The sequence below is a fragment of the Monodon monoceros genome, unplaced genomic scaffold (genome assembly GCF_005190385.1).
Source record: "Monodon monoceros isolate NGI ecotype Baffin Bay Population unplaced genomic scaffold, NGI_Narwhal_1 Super_Scaffold_18, whole genome shotgun sequence".
Classification (NCBI taxonomy): domain Eukaryota; kingdom Metazoa; phylum Chordata; class Mammalia; order Artiodactyla; family Monodontidae; genus Monodon; species Monodon monoceros.
This window is the reverse complement of record NW_021703774.1, coordinates 169,364,948-169,385,951: the sequence shown is the minus strand read 5'-3', so window position 1 is coordinate 169,385,951 and position 21,004 is coordinate 169,364,948. Positions and strand designations below refer to the sequence as shown.

At 48.3% G+C, this 21,004-nt stretch overlaps 1 protein-coding gene and 1 non-coding gene across 6 annotated transcripts in view; both read left to right on the top strand.

The window, feature by feature from the left end:
• The window catches only part of FHAD1 (forkhead associated phosphopeptide binding domain 1), a 138,504-nt gene that overhangs the window by 82,800 nt on the left and 34,700 nt on the right, over window positions 1-21,004 (top strand). For 4 of the 5 annotated variants that reach the window (XR_003794370.1, XM_029227942.1, XM_029227944.1 and 1 more), the window contains 3 exons: window positions 10,337-10,407; window positions 12,019-12,171; window positions 15,262-15,369. Coding sequence is in view for 4 of the 5 variants with exons in the window: in XM_029227942.1 (XP_029083775.1) it covers window positions 10,337-10,407; window positions 12,019-12,171; window positions 15,262-15,369 (332 nt within the window). In the remaining variant the exon portion in view is untranslated. The remainder of the gene's footprint in view (window positions 1-10,336; window positions 10,408-12,018; window positions 12,172-15,261; window positions 15,370-21,004) is intronic. The other variant, XM_029227943.1, reaches the window with a different exon arrangement.
• On the top strand, window positions 6,523-6,629 carry LOC114900055. The gene has a single exon (XR_003794682.1). It is a non-coding gene; the product is annotated as a U6 spliceosomal RNA (small nuclear RNA).

Here is a 21,004-nt window from a genome sequence, read left to right as displayed (position 1 = left end):
AGCAGATTGGTGGATTCTGTGCACAAAGCCCTGGTATTAGGTCAACTCGATTTATGAGTTTCACTTCTCAGGTCACTCTATAACTACATAGTAACAGAAAGTACAGAGAATTCATTAAAAGCCACCGTGGAGTCCATAGAGGGGAAGTGGGGTGGGTGAAGTTACAGATCAGGGACATGGGAATAAAGCAAAATGATGATAACCCATAAACCAGAATATCTAGAAACTGATATTCTAGAAATTGAGGAAAGTAAAGCTACAAGTTTAACAAAATAAAAAGAAGCAAAGGAGAAGCCAACTTCATAGCCAGCCTATGCAGTTCCTCCGCGGCAGCGCACGTCTGTCTGACTGAAGCCTGGCCCTGCTGTTCCTCAGTGCCTTCCTATTAGTGTCTTAAGCAATCAGCATCTCCAGTAACCCCCCTGCAGTGTTCAGGAATTCACCTCGTCATGGGGAGACTTGTGGTTTGAGGACTTATGTTTTTTGGAAAACTTTTCTTTTCAAAACTGGACATTTTTATTCCAAATAAAAGAAACTTATCCAAAAAAAAAAGAATAGTTTCACTGCCCTGAAAATCCTCTGTGCTCCCTCCCCGCGCCCCCCCAGCCCCTGGCAACTACAGATCTTTTTACCGTCACCATAGTTTTTGCCTTTTCCAGGATATCATGTAGCTGGAATCATACAACTTTTCAGATTAGTTTCTTTTATTTAGTAATATGCATTTTCGTTTCCTCCAAGCCTTTTCATGGCTTGATAGCTCTTTTTTTTTTTTTTTACGTGCCAAATAATAGTCCATTATCCATTCACCCACTGAAGGACATCCTGGTGGCTTCCAAGTTTTGGCAGTTATGAATAAAGCTGCCATAAACGTCCACGTGCAGGGTTTTGTGTGGACATGTTTTCAATTCCTTTGAGTAAATACCAAGGGCGCGATTGCTGAATCGTGTGGTTAGAGTACATTTAGGTTATTTTTTTTAATTCATTAATTTTATTTTATTTATTTTTGGCTGTGTTGGGTCTTCATTGCTGCGCGCGGGCTTTCTCTGGTTGCCGTGAGCAGGCGCTACTCTGCCTTGCGGTGCACGGGCTTCTCATTGCAGTGGCTTCTCTTGTTGCGTTGCATGGGCTCTAGGCGCGCAGGTTTCAGTAGTTGTAGCACATGGGCTCAGTAGTTGTGGCTCGCGGGCTCTAGAGCACAGGCTCAGTAGTTGTGGCGCGCGGGCTTATTTGCTTCGCGGCATGTGGGAACTTCCCAGACCAGGGCTTGAACCCGTGTCCCTTGCATTAGCAGGCGGATTCTTAACCACTACGCCACCAGGGAAGTCCCTAGAGTACGTTTAGTTTTTAAGAAAACCACAAAACTCTTTTCCAAAGTGGCTGTTTTGCGTTCCCACCAACAATGAATGAGAGTTCCTGTTGCTTCACATCCACGTTAGCGTTTGGTATTGTCACTACTATCATATTTTGTGTGTAACTTCCAAGGCATTTTCCCATGGAAAGAGCTGTGTGATTCTAGGCAAGTTACTTCCCCTCTCTTTGCCTGTTTCTTTACCTGTAAAATGGGGATAATCGGGAATACTCAGCCCTTAGGATTGTTGTGAGGGTTAAAATGCATTGATACATGTAAAGTACTTAGAATAGTACCTGGCATAAAATAGGCACTACCTATATACATGTATTGATTTTTTAACTTTACAAAAGAATGATGTCATATTATACCCAAGTTCCTTTAGTTTCGTTCCTAACAGTACATCAGGAACACCCTTCCATGTCAATACACACAGATCTACATCATCGCTGTCACTGATGGCAAGGAATCCCATTCTGTAGGATGTACCATAATTTATTTAGCCAGTCCTCTATCATGGGCATTTAAGTTGTTTCCAGTTTTTCACGCTTAATAGATGAGGCTGACATAAATATTATTCACGCATACCTGTTCATCTTATCTTTATCATCCTAGATGTGGAAGGATATGAACCACTTTCATTCAACAAGGATTTATCGCAGGCCTCCTAGATACCAGGCACAGTGCAGGATGGAGATATAATGGGGTCAGAAACAGGTAGAATCCAGGTCATGGGGTATATGGTTGTTGGCTGTAAAATTCCTCCCTCTTCGCTGTACATTTGAAATCTTTCATAATAAAATATTGGGGAGCTAACAGGCACTATCCCTGCGCTTGTAGATCTTACGGTCTCAGGGAGGAATAGGGTGGGGCATTAAGTGAAAAATCACTCACATGTAAAACTTTAATCGTGACAGTTGCTTTGAAGGAGAAGTGCAGGGCTCTGACCTGATCAGGGACGGCAGGGCACCTGCAGGGTGCATAGGAGTTATTTGCCAAAGAGGGGAGGGAAGGGCATTCTCATGGTGGGGCCGGGGGCTTGCAGAGCCCTGGTAAGAAGCTCTGCTTTAATCTGAGAGCAGAGAGAAGCCCATGAACGGTTTTAAGTAAGGAACTGGTGGAACAGGCTTGCATTTGGAGACAGTCATCTTGGCCACGAGTGGAAAATGTACAGGAAGGTGGCCAGCACAGAACCCCGGGAGAGCAGTTAGGAGGCTGTCACAAGACACGATGGTGGCCCTCACTGTGGCAATGGAGGGGATGGAGCAAGAGAGAAGATTCCAGGGGCATTTAAGAGATGAATCAACAGGCCTCAGTGATGGAGTTAGATGTGACTAGAAGGGAAGTGATGGAGAGAAAGGGGGCTACAGATCTCCAGGTTTCTGGCTTGTGTTAAAAGTACAGATGTGGTTCCTTCACTAAAATCCAGAGTAAGGAATGCCGCAGGAGGACCAGGTTTGAGGGGGAAGATGAGTGTGAGGTGCCTGTAGACATCCAAAGTGAGGTGCCAAGGACGCAGCTGTCACCCTGGATATCCAACCATATCAGTGATGTGGCCCCGGAACCCGGAAGAACATGTGCCACATAGCGGGTGCTTAGTCAGATGGGATGGACGGACGGGTGGATGGATGGATGGTGATTAAAGCCATACGTGTGAATGGTATCGCTAGGAAGAAAGTATTGAATGAGAAGGGAGAGCCCAGGGCCACACCTGGGAAACTCCAACATTTATTGTTGATCCTTCTTGCCAGATCGCTCTCCAGAGGGGCTGTACAAATTTGACATTCTTACAATAATGAATAGAGGAGTGGTTTTCAACTCAGGTGATTAAACAACCCCAGCCAGGATATCTGTAAAGTAATCCAGAAGGTGGTGTGAACTTCTTTTAAACGTCTTTAAAAAGAAAGGCAAAATCAAGATTAGCTTTTCTGTAAGTGCCTGCCCCTCACAGATAGCGTAGAGAAGAGGGGGCTGGATTCTCCCAGCAACCCAGCCCCTCCCCAACCCCAGTATTACTGTTGTTGTAATCACGGCAGAGTCTGAGTGTGCATGAAACCAGGAGAGACGTGGCCCACAGTTCTAGCTGTTCTTCAAAATCAGAATTAAAACAAGGAAAGACCATGATCTCTATCCTAGTAATAGCGGGGCCGAGCAATGTGTGCACTGTCCCCTCCCCAGACTTCAGGAGTCACTGAAGCCTCTGTCTCTAAATCTAGTCATACGTTACCATAAAGAAACATGGGTTGCAAAATTAAGCCATCAGGGGCTTCCCTGGTGGCGCAGTGGTTGAGAGTCCGCCTGCCGATGCAGGGGACGCGGGTTCGTGCCCCGGTCCGGGAAGATCCCGCATGCCGCGGAGAGGCTGGGCCCGTGAGCCATGGCCGCTGAGCCTGCGCGTCCGGAGCCTGTGCTCCGCAACGGGAGAGGCCACAGCAGTGAGAGACCCGCGTACCACACACACACACACACAAAAAAAAAAACAGGTCTCTGCAGAATCCCTCCTGCACTGATACGCACTATGGATCCACAAGGAGGGGATTAAAGAATGCGATGTTCCCAAAATACATTTCTCCTTTCTTGCTGCCCTTACCCCCAGCTAACAACTCTTGGAAAATGTTCTACAGAGCGCCTGTTGGGGAAACACAGACTGTGTTCTGTGATTACAGCTACTTGGTTCTAAGAAGTCAAGAGGAAGGGTAGAGGGCACTAGAGAAGTTAGTGAGGACGGCCCATTCTTTATTCATTCATTAGGAGAGGAAGTTGGTGGTAAAAGGCATTTTATCTTCCAGAACTAGCAATATTATGGCAGAGCCCCAAAAGGCTAAAAGAATGGGATGGGCTAGAGTATCCCCTATATTCTGTGTATTAGGTACTGCTGTACCTAGTTCCTAGAGGCATCTACACAAGGATGGTGGTGGCGAGGATGATGGTGAGGGTAATTAAGGTGTTGAGGAATGAGGATGGCGATGGTCATGGTGGTGAGAATAATGATTAGATGGTGATGGTGACAACGGTGGCCATCATTCATTATTGAGCACTTATATTCTAGACAATGTTCTAAGTATTTTCCATACATAACCTCGGTTCATCATCACAACAGCTCTGTATGGCAGGTAACATTATCCTCATTTTAGAAATGAAGAAACTGGCTCAAAACCTTTTTATGTGTTAGTCCCCCATGATGAGTGATTCAAGGTACTTCCCATTACTGAGGCCAGCAGGGGATCCCCAGTCACTCATCACCATACACAAACAGTCCTAAGAGCCTTCTGTGTTCACAGTTCCTAAGAGGAGGGTAGGAACCATGGTTTGTTTAACTCCTCCTGGGCACTTGTCACCGTGCTAGTTGTTTTACATGTACTGTGTACTTTCATCTTCCAACAACCAGAGCCAGGTACTATTGTTGTCTTTATTTTGCAAGTAAGGAAACTGAGTATCCATAACATTAAGAAACATGCTCAAAGTCACACAGCTGGTACATGGTAGGGTCAGGACTCAAACTGAGGTCGTTGTGATCCTAGCACTTGTGTTTTTTCTGTGACCCCACATGCCCTCTGAAGATCCAGAGGGGCACCAGGTACATGCCCAATTCCTAGAGGACAGGTTCTGTCATTAACTTGAACAGAGACAAACCTGAGAGTTTCACTCCCTGGAGTGAAGGGCGTCTGATGCACACCGCGGGCCTTGCCCCAGCAAAGCCCCATTTGCATTATAGCGAATAATTCTGAGTTCAGGCTTTGGAGACCGGCTGCTAAGGCTTGACTCTCAAGTGTGCGCTTACTCATTGTGTGAGCAAGCGTCGACTTCTGTGTGCCTCTGTTTACTCGGTTATAAAATGGGGTTAAGATCTCACCAGGTAGTTGTGAGGATTAAACGATGTGGTACCCAAATCAGGGGGTCACACATAAACCTTAGTAAACGGTAGCTGCCATGAGCATCAGCCTTGAATACTTGTTGACTTAATGTGAACTAAATGTGGATGGCAGGCAGATGGATATGCGCACAGGCAGGGCAGCTTGATTTGCTCACGCCGAGGTGCCTTTACCTGTGACCCCTGCTGTATCTCTATTTGACAGCAAGTCAGATTTTCTTAGCCGTGAGCACTCAGTTCTCTTCCCAGGCCTTCTTCCTAGGCTCTTGACAATGGGCTGCATTTCCTAGCTGCCGAGTGGTAAAGCTGGGACTCCATCCAAGTCCCTCTGGCCTCAAAGCCCCTGCTCTGAACCACCATACTACCTGCCTTTTAAAATATTGTCCTAAGGGATAAAACGCACGTAACAAGCTAGGTCTGTAAAATCCTGGAATAAATCCTTCAGGGAAATCCAGGTTGAGTAAGTATTGTTGGATCATGTCATGAGTAGCCCAGGAGATTGGGGTCACTACTAAAGATCTGATTGGTTAAGATATCACCTAACACCTGTCAGAATGGCCGTCACCAAAAAGAACACAAATAACAAGTGTTGGCGACGATATGGAGAAAAGGGAACCCTTGTGCACTGTTGGTGGGAATGTAAATTGGTGTGGCCACTATGGAAAACAGTTTGAAGGTTTCTCAAAACACTAAAAATAGAACTACCATATGATCCAGCAATTCCACTCCTGTGCATTTATTCCCCCAAAATGAAAAACACTAATTCAAAAAGATACATGCACCCCAATGTTCATAGCAGCATTATTTATGATAGCCAAGATATGAAAGCAACCTAAGTGCCCATCAACAGATGAGTGGATAAAGAAGATGCAGTAGGGAATTCCCTGGCGGTCCAGTGGATAGGAGTCGACGCTTTCACTGCTATGGCCCAGGTTCAGTCCCTGGTTGGGGAACAAAGATCCCACAAGCTGCATGGCGTGGCCCCCCCAAAAAGATAGATGTGATACAGATATATCTATGTATATCTCTATGCAGTGGAATACTACACAGCCATAAAAAAGAATGAAATTTTCAGCAACATGGATGGATTTGGAGGGTATTATGCTTAGTGAAATAAGTCAGACAGAGAAAGACAAATACTGTATGATATCACTTTTATGTGGAATCTAAAAACTAAAACTAGTGAATATAACAAAAACAAAATAGACTTACAGATATAGAGAACAAGCTAGTGGTTACCAGTGGGGAGCGGGAAAGGGGGAGGGACAAGTTAGAGGTAGGGAAATAAGAGGAGCAAACTACTGTGCTCAGTTCAGCAGCACATACACTAAAATTGGAACCATACAGAGAAGATTAGCATGGCCCCTGTGCAACGATGACACGGAAATTCATGAAGCGTTCCAAATTTTTGTGACCTGAATGGGAAGGAAATTCAAACAAGAGGGGATATATGAATACATACAGCTGATTCATTTTGCTGTACAGTAGAAACTAACACAATATCGTAAAGCAACTATACTCCAATTTTAAAAAAGAGGTACAAATTACTATGTATAAAATAAATAAACTACAATGATATATTTTATAGCACAGAGAATATAGCCAATATTTTATAATAACTATAAATGGAATATAACCTTTAAAAATTGTGAATCACTATGTTGTACACCTGAAACATACAATACTGTACATCGACTATATCTCAATTAAAAAATAAAAAAGCTGTGACCTAAAAAAAAAAAAATCTGATTGCTGAAGGATTACTGTGTGGTCCCACTGGAAGATAGGAAACATCTAAGGAGGACCTTAAAAGTTAGCTCCCCTCTCCTCCTGCCTGGTTTCTCAGCTTCTTTTGATAAGGGAAAGAAAGGACTTTTTACATTTTTCTTTGCAATCTCAGTTGACTGTGTCTATTTCTGCAAGACTTTGTTGCAAATAAAAGGCTTCCCTGCATACATAGAAAATCGCTCTTTCTCAGATATCCAAGATACGCAGTATTTTTATGTGAAAAAAAAAGAAAAGCAAGCTGTAATACAATATGCACAGTGTTCTCCCCCCTCCTTTTTTTTTTTTCAAATGCCAATATCTGACCACAGGAGAAATCTGGAGGAAAAGACATATAAGTGTTGAGAGTATTATCCCAGCATGATGAGACTGCGTGAGCCTTGACTTTCACTCAGTCATTCAACAACTATTTATTGCAGGCCTACTGTGTGCCGGCCACTGAGGATACAGCGGGGGGACACTTTCCACTTTATGGGTTTCTGCCCTGTTTGGATTTGTGTAACGGGCATGTGTAACTTTTGTAACCAGAACTATAATCAAGAATTGCTTCTTCTCCCAAAGAAGAAAATCCCTCTTTCCAACAGCCCGAGTCAGCATCACCCATCTCTGCCATCTCGGGGTCCTCCGAGCGCCCCTCTCCTCACGCACCCTTCACATCAGCCAGCCCAGCCCTTCACTCTCCAGCCTCTAGTCCCTCTGAAAAGAGGATGACAGACCTAGGTCTGAATTCTGATCCTACTGCTTACCAGCTCCATAGCTTAACCTTGCTGAGTGTCTGTGTCTCACCTATAAATGCAAACACATTGCCTTGCTGGGCTGTTTGTAATGATCAGAAAATATCACGTGTTAAACTCCTGGCATGGTGCCTGGCACACAGCAAGTGGTTAATACTGAATCGCTATTATTATAATATTATTCTTCTCACTCTTCCAAGCTGGAAATTCTCAGCAAGTGGCATTGTCAGAGGTCAGGGGCCCAGGCACGAGCCTGTTCAACTCCCCTCCTGTCTCTCTCTGCACCCATCTTTTCTCCTTTCCCTCTATCTTCCCTCACTACGTTCTCTTTCCAAATGCAGCTCTTCCCTCCCTGAGTCTCCCCTTCTCTCTCCCTCCCAGACCACCCTGTGCACAAGCTCCTGAATCATGACCTCCTTCTTCAGCGTATACAGCCTCTCACTCCATCTTTCTCCTTTGTCATCAAACATGCGCTTCAAGCTGGTGCATCTTCACTGGGACCACTGCTTCTTCAGCTCCTTTTCTACTGCTCGTACTCCTGTCCATTAAGACCTTGAAGTGCGTTACACCCTGTGTGCTCACCACCAACTTCCTACTTTGCCTCTTTGGCAACTGACGTAGCCCCCCTGCACTGAAGCCCCACCTTCTTCCCCCCGCCGTGTTCTCTCTGACCTACCCAGCCCTCTTGGTTTGCTTTTTTGAAACCCTCTCATCTTTGATAATTACAGCTTGGGTGGGTGATGCTCCTGGCAGCCAGTAGGCAGAGGCCAGGGATGCTGCTAAACGTCCTACAGTGCCCAGGACGGGTCCCACAACGAGGACTGTCCAGCCCAACACGTCGAGAATGCTGCAGTTAAGAAATGCTGCTGGCTCCTTCGTCTCTATTACATCCCGGTTATTTTTCTGAAAAAATAACAAAACACCCTTCATTAAGCCAACTCACTGCTCCATCAGAAGCTGAAATAGCAGTGACTCAGACCCTGGAGTCACACCACTGTGAGCCCAAGCCCTGGCTCAGCCATTTGCCAGCTGTGTGGCGTCCAGCAGCCACATGTCTCAGAGCCCGACTGCCTCATGTGTAAAAGGAGGCGATGGCGGGACAATACAGCGGGGTGATGCGCTGATGGCTTGGCAGAGGGCTGGGCACACAGGTCACACTCATGACATTTCAGTGATGTTTAAATCAAGTTTATACTCTTTAGGCTACTGTTCTAGGCTGGCCACAAATTGAACTCAGCTTTCCATCCCAGCTCTTCCCTCTACTCCTCCCCTCCCCCACCATCTGCTCTACCCCAGTTAAGCTCCACCCTCTTCCAGAACATGCACTGCATTTCCCCACCTCTCATCCTGCCTCCTGCCTTCACCCCCCGTATTAGTTTCCTATGGCTGTTCTAACAAATTACCACAAACTTAGGGGCTTAACACAACTCATATTTATTCTTTTACAGTTCTGGAGGCCAAAGGTCCAAAATCAGTTTCGCTAAGGTAAAGGCAAGGGGCTGGCTCCTTCTGGAGGCTCTAGGAAAGAATCCGTTTCCTCACCTTTTCCAGTCTCTAGACTGGAAAAGGCGAGGAAATAAAACTTCCCCACTTTCCTTGGCTCATGGCAGAGGAGCATCTTCAGCTCTCTGCTTCTGTCACATCACCGGCTCTGTCTGTCTGCAGTCAGACTCCCTGTGTCTGCTTCTTGTAAGAACCCATGAGACTATATCGGGTCCACCCAGCTGATCCAGGATAAGCGCCCCCATCTCAAGATCCTTAACTTCACCACATCTGCAAAGGTCCTTCTGCCCTGTTAGGTAATGTTCATAGGCTCTAAGGATTAGGACCCAGACATCTTTGCGGGGGGAGGCATCATTCACCCAACCACATCTTCCATTCTGAAACGCCATCCCCTCCAACTCTGCGTACCCACCAATGCCCACGCCCAGTGGGTCCTCAGCCAAGCAGTGATCACTCCAGGTGAATGATGGCGCCTCCTCTGGGACCCTCACACTTCTCCACTCCTTCAGCCATCATTTCCACGCCACCTGGAGTCCCTGCCTGTTTCCTCCCAGGCATGTAGACCTTGTCTCTCACACTGAATGGCTTCATATAATCCCCTGCTCAGCTCACAGTGCTGCACACGGTAGACACTTAGTCGATAGGAGCTCTGCAGATGGTTTTTATTGTCTGCCCACAAAAAGAAGCTTGGACTTGAGCCCAACCGAAGCTGATCAACAATTTAAAAAACACAAGGTGGGGCTTCCCTGGTGGCGCAGTGGTTGAGAGTCCGCCTGCCGATGCAGGGGACACGGGTTCGTGCCCCGGTCCGGGAAGATCCCACATGCCGCGGAGCGGCTGGGCCCGCGAGCCATGGCCGCTGAGCCTGCGCATCCGGAGCCTGTGCTCCGCAACGGGAGAGGCCACAGCAGTGAGAGGCCCGCGTACCGCAAAAAGAAAAAAAAAAAAAACACAAGGTGGATGGCAACTCACGTTTCCTTGATGGGAGGGCAGCGTTGCCCTCACCCACCTGTCGGCAAGCTCTGTGAAGACATTATTCAGAAAGCAAAGGAAGTGAACTGAATTGATACTTACCTTCTTGCTTCTCTCTTTAAGGATTGTCTTTGTATCTGAAATACCTTCTGGAACATTATCAAAAAATTACAAGCTGGACCCAGGAACTTCAGGTAATCTTTGAACTTCAAAAGTTCATTTCAGCTCCTCCTTAGAATTTACCTAGCCCTGAGCATTTTAACTCTGTTTCTCCTCTGTTAGGTAGTCAGCACACATCCTCCAAAAGGTGAAATGATACCTCCATTTGCACACGAAATGCTTCAGACAGGGTGGCTGAGATCTCCCAGGAGGGCAAGGAGGCTTGTTTTCCTCTGTCAAAAACCAGAAACATTTAAATGCCATCAGATCTTTACAATTGTTTATTAAATGCAGTGGAAGAAGTACAGCTAGCCACAGTATAGGCAGCAGAATTACCAAAAGTTACATAATGTCGACATTTTAGAGGCAAAATTATCCTTAGGGATTGTATCTCTCCGGTAGCTATTGCCGTATTAATACTGTATAATAAACAACCATAACACTTTTAGCAGTGTTCCACAGTTATTGTCTACTGATCACACATCTGGGGCCAGCCGCTAGGTGGGTCCGCTGGTCTTAGATGGGCTTGCTTATGTGTCTGAGTGTTGGCTGGACCTTGGTCGATATAGGCTGGCCTCAGCTGGAGCAGCTGTGCTCTGTTCCACGTGTTCCACGTGTCTCTGATCCTCCAGCAGGCTGGCCTGGGCACGTTCTCATGGTGCTAGCAGAGGAAGCAGACGTCGGGAAGAGAAAGCAGGCCCAATCATGGAATGCTTTTCAATCCTCTGCTTGTGTTATGTCTGCCAACATCCCATTGGCCAGAGCAAGTCACATGACTGAGTTCAGTGTCAGGGGGCGGGATATGGGTGGGCACTGCAAGTTACAGAGCCAAAGATATGAATAGAGGAAGGGTGAAATATTGGGACCAGCGTTACGATCAACCGCAAAGACCATCTGGTCCAGGGGTCAGCAAACTTCTTCTGTAAAGGGCCAGACGGTAAATATTTTAGGCTTTGCAGGACATACAGCCTCTGCCACACTTATCTGACCAGCTGTTGTAGAGCAAAGGCAGCCACAGACATAAGTAAATGAACGGGCGTGACGGGCATGCTCTGCTCCAATAAAAATTGATTTATAAAAATGGGCAGTGGTCCATATTTGGCCTGCAGACAGTAGTTTGCCACCCCCTGATCTAGTCCATTCTCCTTATTTTACAGAGATGGACGATGGCATTCAGAGGCTAGGTGACTGTTTCAATGTCACACAGATGGTTGGTGGAAGAATCAAGACAAAAGCTGAGGCTTTCTGGCCCTAGTTCACTGCTTTTTCTCTTACACTCAGCAAATAATAACAAATAAGTCTAACTACCATTTACTGAGCACCTACTATGTGCCAAACACTGTGCTAAAAGCTTTCCATCATTATCTCATTCTTACAACTCTAAGAGGCAGATACTAGTATTAACCTCGTTCTCTATACAAAGACGTGTCTAGAAAGAACTAGAGCTGAGATTCTATCTAGATCTAGAGTCTGAGCTCTTTACCACGATGCTCTACTACTTCCCTATTAGTTACTAAGCTAAGCATCATTTTTCTGTGTTTTGAAGGAAGTTTCGTGAACCTTTGTCTCGCCCCCAAAGGTAGTGGAAATGGCTCCTGCGTTAGTCCTGTCCCCCATCGGCTGCATTTCCCTTCACCTCATTTCAGATCAAGACCAACAGTTCTCAGGAAACTCAGCAGTATTTGCTGCAAGAAAAGTTACGGCAGCACCTGGCAGAGAAGGAGAAGCTGACCGAGGAAAGGCTACAGCAAGAGGAGAAGCTGAAAGCCAGAATCAAGCGGCTAACGGAAGAGAAATCGGTAAGGTGGCCCCCGTCCTTCTCTTTACTGCTGGGAACCGATGAGATGGGCTTTCCTATGAGAAACAGAGGGCACGTACTTAGATGGAGGAATCTCAGCAACTCCTTGTTGGGAACTAAATTAATTAAAGAGGGTGAATGATGTAGGAGGAATTAACATGAAGCTTGAGTCCTAAAACTCGGAGATCAACTTGAAGATCAACTTGAAGAGGCAAGGTTATTGAAATGTCTAGAAACGGTACTTTGTTTATATACTGCAGCTGACTTTATTGATACAAATCCCAGTCGTTACTGCAGGTCCCGGTTTGTGTCTAAGTGTGTGCAAGACCAACCAATAGTATTTCAGTCTTCTGCTTTCTCTTCATGCATATCAGGGGAAACACATGGGGCTTCCCTGGTGGCGCAGTGGTTGAGAGTCCGCCTGCCGATGCAGGGGACACGGGTCCGTGCCCCGGTCCGGGAAGATCCCACATGCCGCAGAGAGGCTGGGCCCGTGAGCCATGGCCGCTGAGCCTGCGCGTCCGGAGCCTGTGCTCCGCAACGGGAGAGGCCACGGCAATGAGAGGCCCACATACCGCAAAAAAAAAAAAAAAAAAAAAGAAACACATGGCCAAAACTGCTACTTACTTTTCCAGAAACCAGCCAATTAGAGGATACTTTACAGCAGCACCTCTCAACTCAAAGGTGTCCACGGATCACATGGGGATGTTGTTAAAATGCAGATTCTGATTCAGCAGGTCTTGGGGGCGGGGGGAGCCTGGGATTCTGCATTTCTGACCAGCTCCCAGCTGGTACTGATGGCACAGCTCTGCAGACTACATTTTCAGCCACAAAGTCTTAGAAGAAGGTTTTCCCCAAGTTGGCCGATAAGAACCACCTGGACGCTGGTGAAAAATACAGCTTCTTGGGCCCCACCCCAGACCCACTGAATCAGAATCTCAGGAGAAAGCCAGGAAACTGCACATAATGGGCTGCTTCTCATCCTTGTCCCTGAGTTGGCCCTTTCTGATATTCAGGGACCCACCATGAATTTAACTACCTCGGTCGCCATCATCCTAGATCAGTGGCTCATGACTTTGGCTGCACTTTGGTCACCTAAGAGATTAAAAAATACTAATGCCTTGTACCCCTCCCCCCACCCCACCCCCAGGTTCTGACCTAACTGGGGTGAGGGTGTGGCTCAGGCACTGGGATTGGTAAGCTCTCCCTGGTGGTTCCAATGTGCAGCCACGGTGGAGGGCCACAGCGTGCTGCCCCTCCTCCACCCCCCTCAAGACAGCAGCACCAGATCCGCTGGACCCCAACTCCCGCCCAGCACCTCCTTTCTTCCCCTGAGAAGGACTGGACCTGCCGTTTCCTCTGCCTTCACCGGGAGAAGCTTGGTGACTTCCTGCTTGGACCGTCCTTCTGTCACAAACCCTCACTCTCCAGACCCCTCCAAGAGGCAAAGACCTCTGCCTGCTCCCTTTCATCCTCTAGTTCACGCCCCGCTACTTCTTCTCCTGTTTGCCTCTTTCTCTGCCTTTCTGCCTTTTGTGAAATAAAAGATTAAAAAGGAAGAACCACCTGACCAAAATCACCTGTGAGCCACATAAAGGTACCATTAACAACAGCCTTAAATCAAGGCAGCTCCCTCCAGAAGGACAATTAGACATAGAAAAAGCCAGTGCCATTCCACAGAGAGGGAAATAAAACCAGAAAGAACCTAGAAATCTTCAAAATCTCCACCAGGCTCTCCACCTGTTTCCTCCCTCCTCTCTGATTAACTTCTCCCTCGCCAAATGTCTTATTTTAGTTTTAACTTTGGTTTGACTTGTTCCCACTGTGGATGTGCAGTATTGCAGCCCCAGCATGTTCAACATCACCCTGGGCACCGGCCTGGGCCTCCCAGACGCCCATTTGTAACATCGATTCCAGCAGATACAGGGTTTCAAGGGCTGACATCGGCCCCCCTTTAATCACAACAGAGCTCAGTGCGCACACCAGCCCATGCAGAGGGGGACGCAACGCCAGGGACCCACCGAGACAGAGCGCCACTGCTCATGTCCACTGTCGCCCCGTCGAGGGTCATCCTTCCCCAGACACGCACATTGGTCAGCTCGACCCCAGGGACTCATCGGAAAGTACTGTTCCAGACTCCAGCGCCAGGTGCCCCGATTTTAAGTGAACCTCCCTCATACCACATGACACCATCATCCCCACCCTTTCTAAAGATATGCTTGTCCGAATTCATTAATTAAACTCCTCACGAGTCCTAACTTGTCTGAGGACTCTGTTTCAAGGGTAAGAAATTCTAGGTTCCCTTATGGAGCTAACATTCTTTTTTTTATTATGATCTGTTAGCAGCAGTCCTCTGATTTGTGTGTGCACACTAATGGTTTAAATCAGGGGGCAGCAAACTTTTTCCACGAAGAGCCAGATAGTATCTATTTTCAGTTTTGCGGGTCGTATGGTCTCTGTTGTGGCTTCTCAGCTCTGTTGTTGCAGTGCAGGGGCAGTTGTAGGCAACCCACGATGAGCATGGAGGGTTGCCAATAAAACTTTATTTACAAAGAAGCAGGCAGCTATGGCCCAGATGCCATAGCTTGCCAACTCCTGTCTCTAGGGTCGAAGGGACCAGGGTTCAAACTCCTGTTGACGTGATTTACTAGTAAACTGAACAGATTCCTTAATCTCTCTAAGCCTGTTTCCTCCTTTGCAAAGTTGAAATGACAGAAGAAATGATTAATCTTTACTAGTGAATAGTTATCATGTGACAAGTATTTCATGTTCATCATCTCATCTGCTCCTCACATCAACCCATTACTGTCCCCACTGTACAGATAGGGAAACTGAGGCTTCTAAAGCTTCTCACTTGCCCAAGCCTATACATCTAGGAAGGATCAACCGGAGGCTCTAATTTGGGCCTGCCGACTCCAGACCCCGTACTCTTAGCCCCTAAGTATACTGCCCACAGTTTTCTGTGGCAGTGAGAAGTGAAAGAGTTTTCTTGTTGTGAAAAGTGAAAGAGTGAATCCGTGCAGTGCCCGGCACAGAGTCCAGATCCCTACTATGGTAACCATGTCTATTAAACAACAATCATGACTTTCAGGCTTTGGAGGAAACCATTTCTCAGGAGAAAAGCAGAGCAAAGGAAGCATTAGAAGAAGAACAGAGCAAAGTCCAAGAGCTGGAGAATCGCTTAACCCGCCAGAAGGAGGTACGCAGCTCGGGGAGATAGTTGGCTCCAGCCCAAATCCGGCTTGAGGGCCAAATGGAAGAAGTTTAGAACCACAGATGTTGGGGAGAAGCGCGTGGCGGAGTTTCCTAGAGTGATTTGTCCTTGGGAGGGCTCAGCTAGTCTGAGAAGAAGCAAGGGGGACTCTAGGAGAGAACCCTAGAGCTGTAGCCTTCACAATTAGTTGGAAAAATTGCAAACAGCGTAAAATACAGCCTTAGATAGGGGACAAGTTGGGATTGGTGACATGAGCATTTTCTGCGCAGAGATTGTATCCCAAATCCCAAAAATGGAGGAATTACAGAATCGTGGGACTTCAGGGCTGCGTGTATCCTCCAACAACATCCTAAAATCATCCAGCCTTCAGCTCCACCACCAAGGAATTTTCTGCAGCCCAGGGCAGTCCATCCCAGCATTGATGCCTTGGGCAGGCAGAACATTCTTCCTTTAGGTTGAATTGACTCAGACTTTCTCCCAGAAGGGTTTCAATCCTCCACCCGCCCCCCGGGCTCCTGCAAGACCCGTCTATTGAATACTTTCTCTTCCACAGAATAACCTTTTATAGATGCTTGAAAATAGAGGCACCCGCTCCTCTCCAGAACCAAATGCCATTCACAGTCCTGGAGCATGGCCTTGTTCCGCTCCTCTGAGCTGCTCTGTGCTCCAGAAGCCAGCCACAGATGAGCAGCTCACTGGCTGAAAAGGGCCTGCAGACATGTTACGTTTGGTCCTAGAGTGTTTTTTCTTGAATTCATAAACTATACTGAAAAATCCAGATTTCCACCCTCTCTTGAAAAGTTCAGAAATCTGGCCCTCCTTTCCACTTGGCAAAAACGGGCCGGAGTGGAACCAAGTAGCAGAAGTTCGCCACAGTCCTCGCCATTCCCTATTGCATCACACACAACCCACTTCACTTTGGGTAACTGTCGAGCCCCTGTAGGCATCTGAGTTTGCAACCCATCATCTGTTTTCTTCCTAAAGTTTTTGTAGGCAAAACTGGACACAGTTCTCCAACATTTAGTGGCCTAGAGCAGGACTCTTCTCTCCCTCGTTGAAGATGTTGTACTTCTATTGATGTGTCCAAAATGGCTTTTGCAAAAGCCCTATTACAGTGTTCACTCGTACTTACCTCGTGGTCACCCTCAGATCCCTGAGTCTTTTTTACAAAATGTTTTCATTAGCGCTTCGGTCCTGGGGCAGTGCAGAGGAGTGAGGAGTGCAGGCTTTGCAGCCTGGCTGGGCTACTTACTGGCTCAATACCTACCTTCTTTAAAGGATGGCTGTGAAGATTGGAGATAATGTACACTAAAGTGTTTGACCCAGAATCATCTCTCAAAGAATGGTAGCTATTAATACTATCAATCACTGTACTTCCACTTCTGTTTAGGTACTTGCCTCCTACCAATCCCCCACTGCGTCCCTACTCCTCAGAGGGAAACCCTGGCCCACCCACCAGTGAGGGAGAAATAATGAGCCTGGTGGGCAGAGCCCATGCCATTTGATCCGATCCAGAGAGGGAAAGTGTTTATGTGTTGGGTCTCACTCAGGTCTCCGGCGCAGCTGTGCTCTGCAGGCCTGTGTAAACAGTGTCAGTACCTGGTCCTGAGTTATTTCTCCAGGGGTGGCAAGGAGGAGGAGGGTGTCACAAGGGTTCCCGGCGGCCAAATGCCACTGAGAGGTCATCAGCACAAAGATGGAGAAGCCCCTTGATTTTAGAGATCTCGAGGTCACGGGGCACTTCAGGAGGGAGATTTAAGGAAAGCCTGGTGGTGGACAGCCCCATGGCAGGGAGGAGCTGTGGCCGGGTGACCCAGGCCTAGGACAGCGTCAGCCCACTTCTCCCGGCAGGACCTCTCCGTGGCTTCTTGTCAGGGGAACCTGAGATTAAAATCCCAGACACAGACTTAGATCAACCTCAAACAGTCCTTTGATTTTTCTTTCTATCAGACCTTCCTCCACACTGTCAGATGCATCTTTAAGGACGACAGAATCACTAGGTCATAATGCGGGTTTGGAGGTAACGTTAAAGATTAATTCCCGTGACCTGCCCAGGAGCGTGCGAGCAAAGTGGCCCGGGGGAACGGGACCTGGGCGTGAGTCGCACGAGGACAGGCTTCCCTGTAGTGCGTAGCGCCCGTCTCGGCTGCAGAGGAGCTGCCAAGAGCAAAGTCCCGCGTGTAGACGTGAGATCAGGCGCAGTGGGGCAGGAAAATGCCTTAACCCGAAACCCTCCTCAGACGTTCGGCTCCCTCACGTCTCATGGGAGACGCCAGGCTCCCGCGATGTTACTGCGCTTCTGCTTCGTTGGGGGCTGGTATTGGAACAGATGAGTGTTGGCGTTTTTTTAAACTGCTTTTCACTGCAAAATATATAAAAATGTGTAGTATTTCCTCCATATTATGGATTAGATATTTTTGCAGACTAATCTCGGACCCTAACCACCAGCTATAATGGAAACCGTGTTCCAAATTCCAGACCTCTGCCAAGCTGGTGTTTAAAACACAACCCTTTTGAGAGTTGAGGTGCCCTTTCTTTTTGTTTTTTTTTTTTTAACATAATGATGATGAATCTGAGGTGCCCTTTCTTGCAGTGACTAGAAACAGGGGCCTTACCGGCAACTTCTAGCCTTCTGCAATTTGCATAAACCATTTAACTGGACGGCTTATCGGCAAGCTGCTTCCTAGATGAAATTCCCTGACTGCGGGCACTAAATACCAATCACAGCCCTCGCATCCTCTCAGAGCTTCCCTTGTGAGCTTTGCCCCCGCCCCTCCTAGAGATTGTTATGTGTGGCTCATTAATTCAATACACTGCCCTCCTCTAGAAACCTGATTGTCTTTCAGAGATTTACTTCAACAATGGGAAATTCCATTATTAATGAGATTTTTCTTCTTCTTATCACAGAGGCTGCCTGGCACAATGATAAGAGCTCAGACTCTGAAATAAGACAGGCTTGGTCGCCTCTGCTGGCTTGCTCCCTGCCAGGGCCTCCACCCACAGGCAACGTGAGGGGTTCAATCCTGGCCTCACCACTAACAAACTTCATGGTCCCCGCGCCCTCACCAACTTTCCATTCTTTAGTTTCCTCATCTGTTAAATGGTGACGCTAACTTCTCTGATGAGGTTGCCGTGAGAGTGACGTGAGTGAGAAGCGCTGGCCTTGGGCCCTGGCACGGAAGACCAACCCTCAACGTTTGAGCTACTGTCATTATAATTAGTATCATCGTTATTAGCAATTTTCCCCCTAAATGTGCAGGCAACCAAAAAGACTGGTCATTGATTTTCAGATTTTGGAGAGCAGCATTGCCCATGAGAAAAGCAGAGCAAAGGAAGCCTTAGAGACAGAAAAGAGAAAAGTGCGAGATCTGGAGAACCACTTAGCCCAGCAGAAGGAGGTCTGAAGAGCAGAGAGAGAGAAGTTGGGCGGTGGCAGCCAAAAGCCCTTTGGAAGGAGCTCCAGAACCAGATGTGAGGCTGTGTTTCGGTGCCCTGATGTAGAGCAGGTGGTAAAGCGGCCAGGTGGGGAGCGGTGCCTCCGTTCAGAGTGGCCGATATCACAACATAGGACTCACCAGCTGTATGACCCTAGGGCAGATCACCTAACCTCCTGTGCGTCAGTTTCCTCATCTGGAACATGGGGAGGGATACAGTCCCTGCCTCGCGGGATTAAATGAGTTAGTGTATACTAAGTACTTAGAACTGCACTCGCACACAGAGGGCCGTCTTCAAAAGCACTGCTGGCCAACTACCTAGGGAAGGGAGTTGCACTCCGGGGGAGACCCGCTGGGTTGGCGTCTGGGTCAGTCCCTCAGCCAGCATCCTCCTTGTCGTCGAAAGGTATTTATGGTGCACCCAGCGTGGGCACAGTAGGAAAACACCCTCTTGGCGCCAGCCTCCTAGTTTCATAGACTCCAAAGTAGACCCTCCCTGGGCCGATGGACAGATAGAGACACAAACATTGCAGAGTAAGATGGAGTAGACGGTAACACAACCAGCTCACACGGTGGTCACATCAAATAAGCACCAGGGGTCAGTGTCTTCTGGAAGAGATGAGAAGTACACCCTCAAGGACAGGGTGATGTGGGAGGGGGAAGGGGTGTCCAAGTGCCAGGCCCAGGCCGAGCCAGTGACATTCACTGCCACCAGCCTGGGGACTGGGCTTACCAGCCGGAGCCGCCATGAAAGGCAGGCCCCAAGGCTTAGAGGAGGGATGAACGCCCGAGTCATGCCCTGAAAGTCAAAGAAGGGCTCTCGGAGCCAGGGGGCCAGGTGGCCGTGCCCTCAGTGACCTGTGATGGCATCTCCAGGAGCCGGACTGTAGGGACAGAGGGGGCACACACAGACATGTGCCGGCTCTCGTGGAACTTCCAGAAACAAAGCTGGTGACTCAGTGAATTATTTAATTCAGTTTTATTCATCCATCTGCAAATATTTACTGAGTACCTACCACGTGCCAGACCTTATTGGGTGTCAGGGATACTGCAGAGCACTAGACGGACCACAGTCATGCCCCCCACTCTAGGGCGGAGGACAGACAACCATGTAAACAAACACAGGTGACTCCAGAGCCACAGGCTGTGGGGTAGACAAAACCAGGGTGGGTTAGAGAGTGGCCCGTCAGCGGGGAGGGCGTCTCCAAGGTGGTGACCTTGCATAAGAACTGGAGGGCAGAGGGAACACCACGGGAACATCTGCGGGAAGAGAATGCCACTAGGTCAGGGGTCCCAAGTGCAAAGGAGAGGGACTGGAGTTTGCCAGAGGGACAGGGGCAGGACGGGAAGAATGAAATCAAGCTGGAACAAGACGGAAGCCAAATGGGTCAGAGGAAGAAAGCCGGAGGGAGACACAGAGTAGGCGAAGCGAGGCATGGCAGCAGAGCTGGGTGGGCTAAAAGTGTCGATTCTGGTCCCAATTCCAGCTCTGCCCCAACATGCTGTGTGACTCTGGGCAAGCCCCTTGCCCTCTCTGTGCCCCCATCTCTAATGCGGGTGCAGTGACAGAGGTTTGTTTCGAGGAGTCCGTGCATGCATAGTGACCACCTCCGCAGGTGAGGTCAGAGTCCCGGTCGGGTGGGGAGGATGGAGTGCATGGCGGGATATGGCGGCTGGACAGGCAAGCAAAGACCTTGGGAGTGAGACTGTGCCAGCCCCTGCAGGGAAGTGAGGTCAGAGTCCACACAGGGCAAGGGAGCTCCGACACAGAGCGAGCCTTGTTAAGGGGTAGAACCCAAACTGTGGTCACAGCTGCCCCCAGATCAGCCCTTATACAGATGGGCCAGGGGTGGGGCTTTAGAGTGTGGGCTTCTGCTGAGCAGGGTGGCAGACTCTGTGCCAGTCTACGTTTGAATACACAAGCATGTCTCCTGCCTCCAGGTAGGGTGGGGCTGGAATCAGGAAGACAGCTCAGGCCAGGTCCAGAAGCCAGGTGGCAGGGTGGCTAGGGCAGGGCACTGGCATCTGAACTGGCACCACCACTTCCTGATGGTGTGACCTTGATGCATTACTCATCCTCTCACTGCCTCACTTACAGCCTCTGTGTCCTCACCTGCAAAATGGGGGGCAGACGCCGCCTGGGGGCTCGCATTCAGTGCACGGTGCAGGCGCTCATGTTGCAGAAT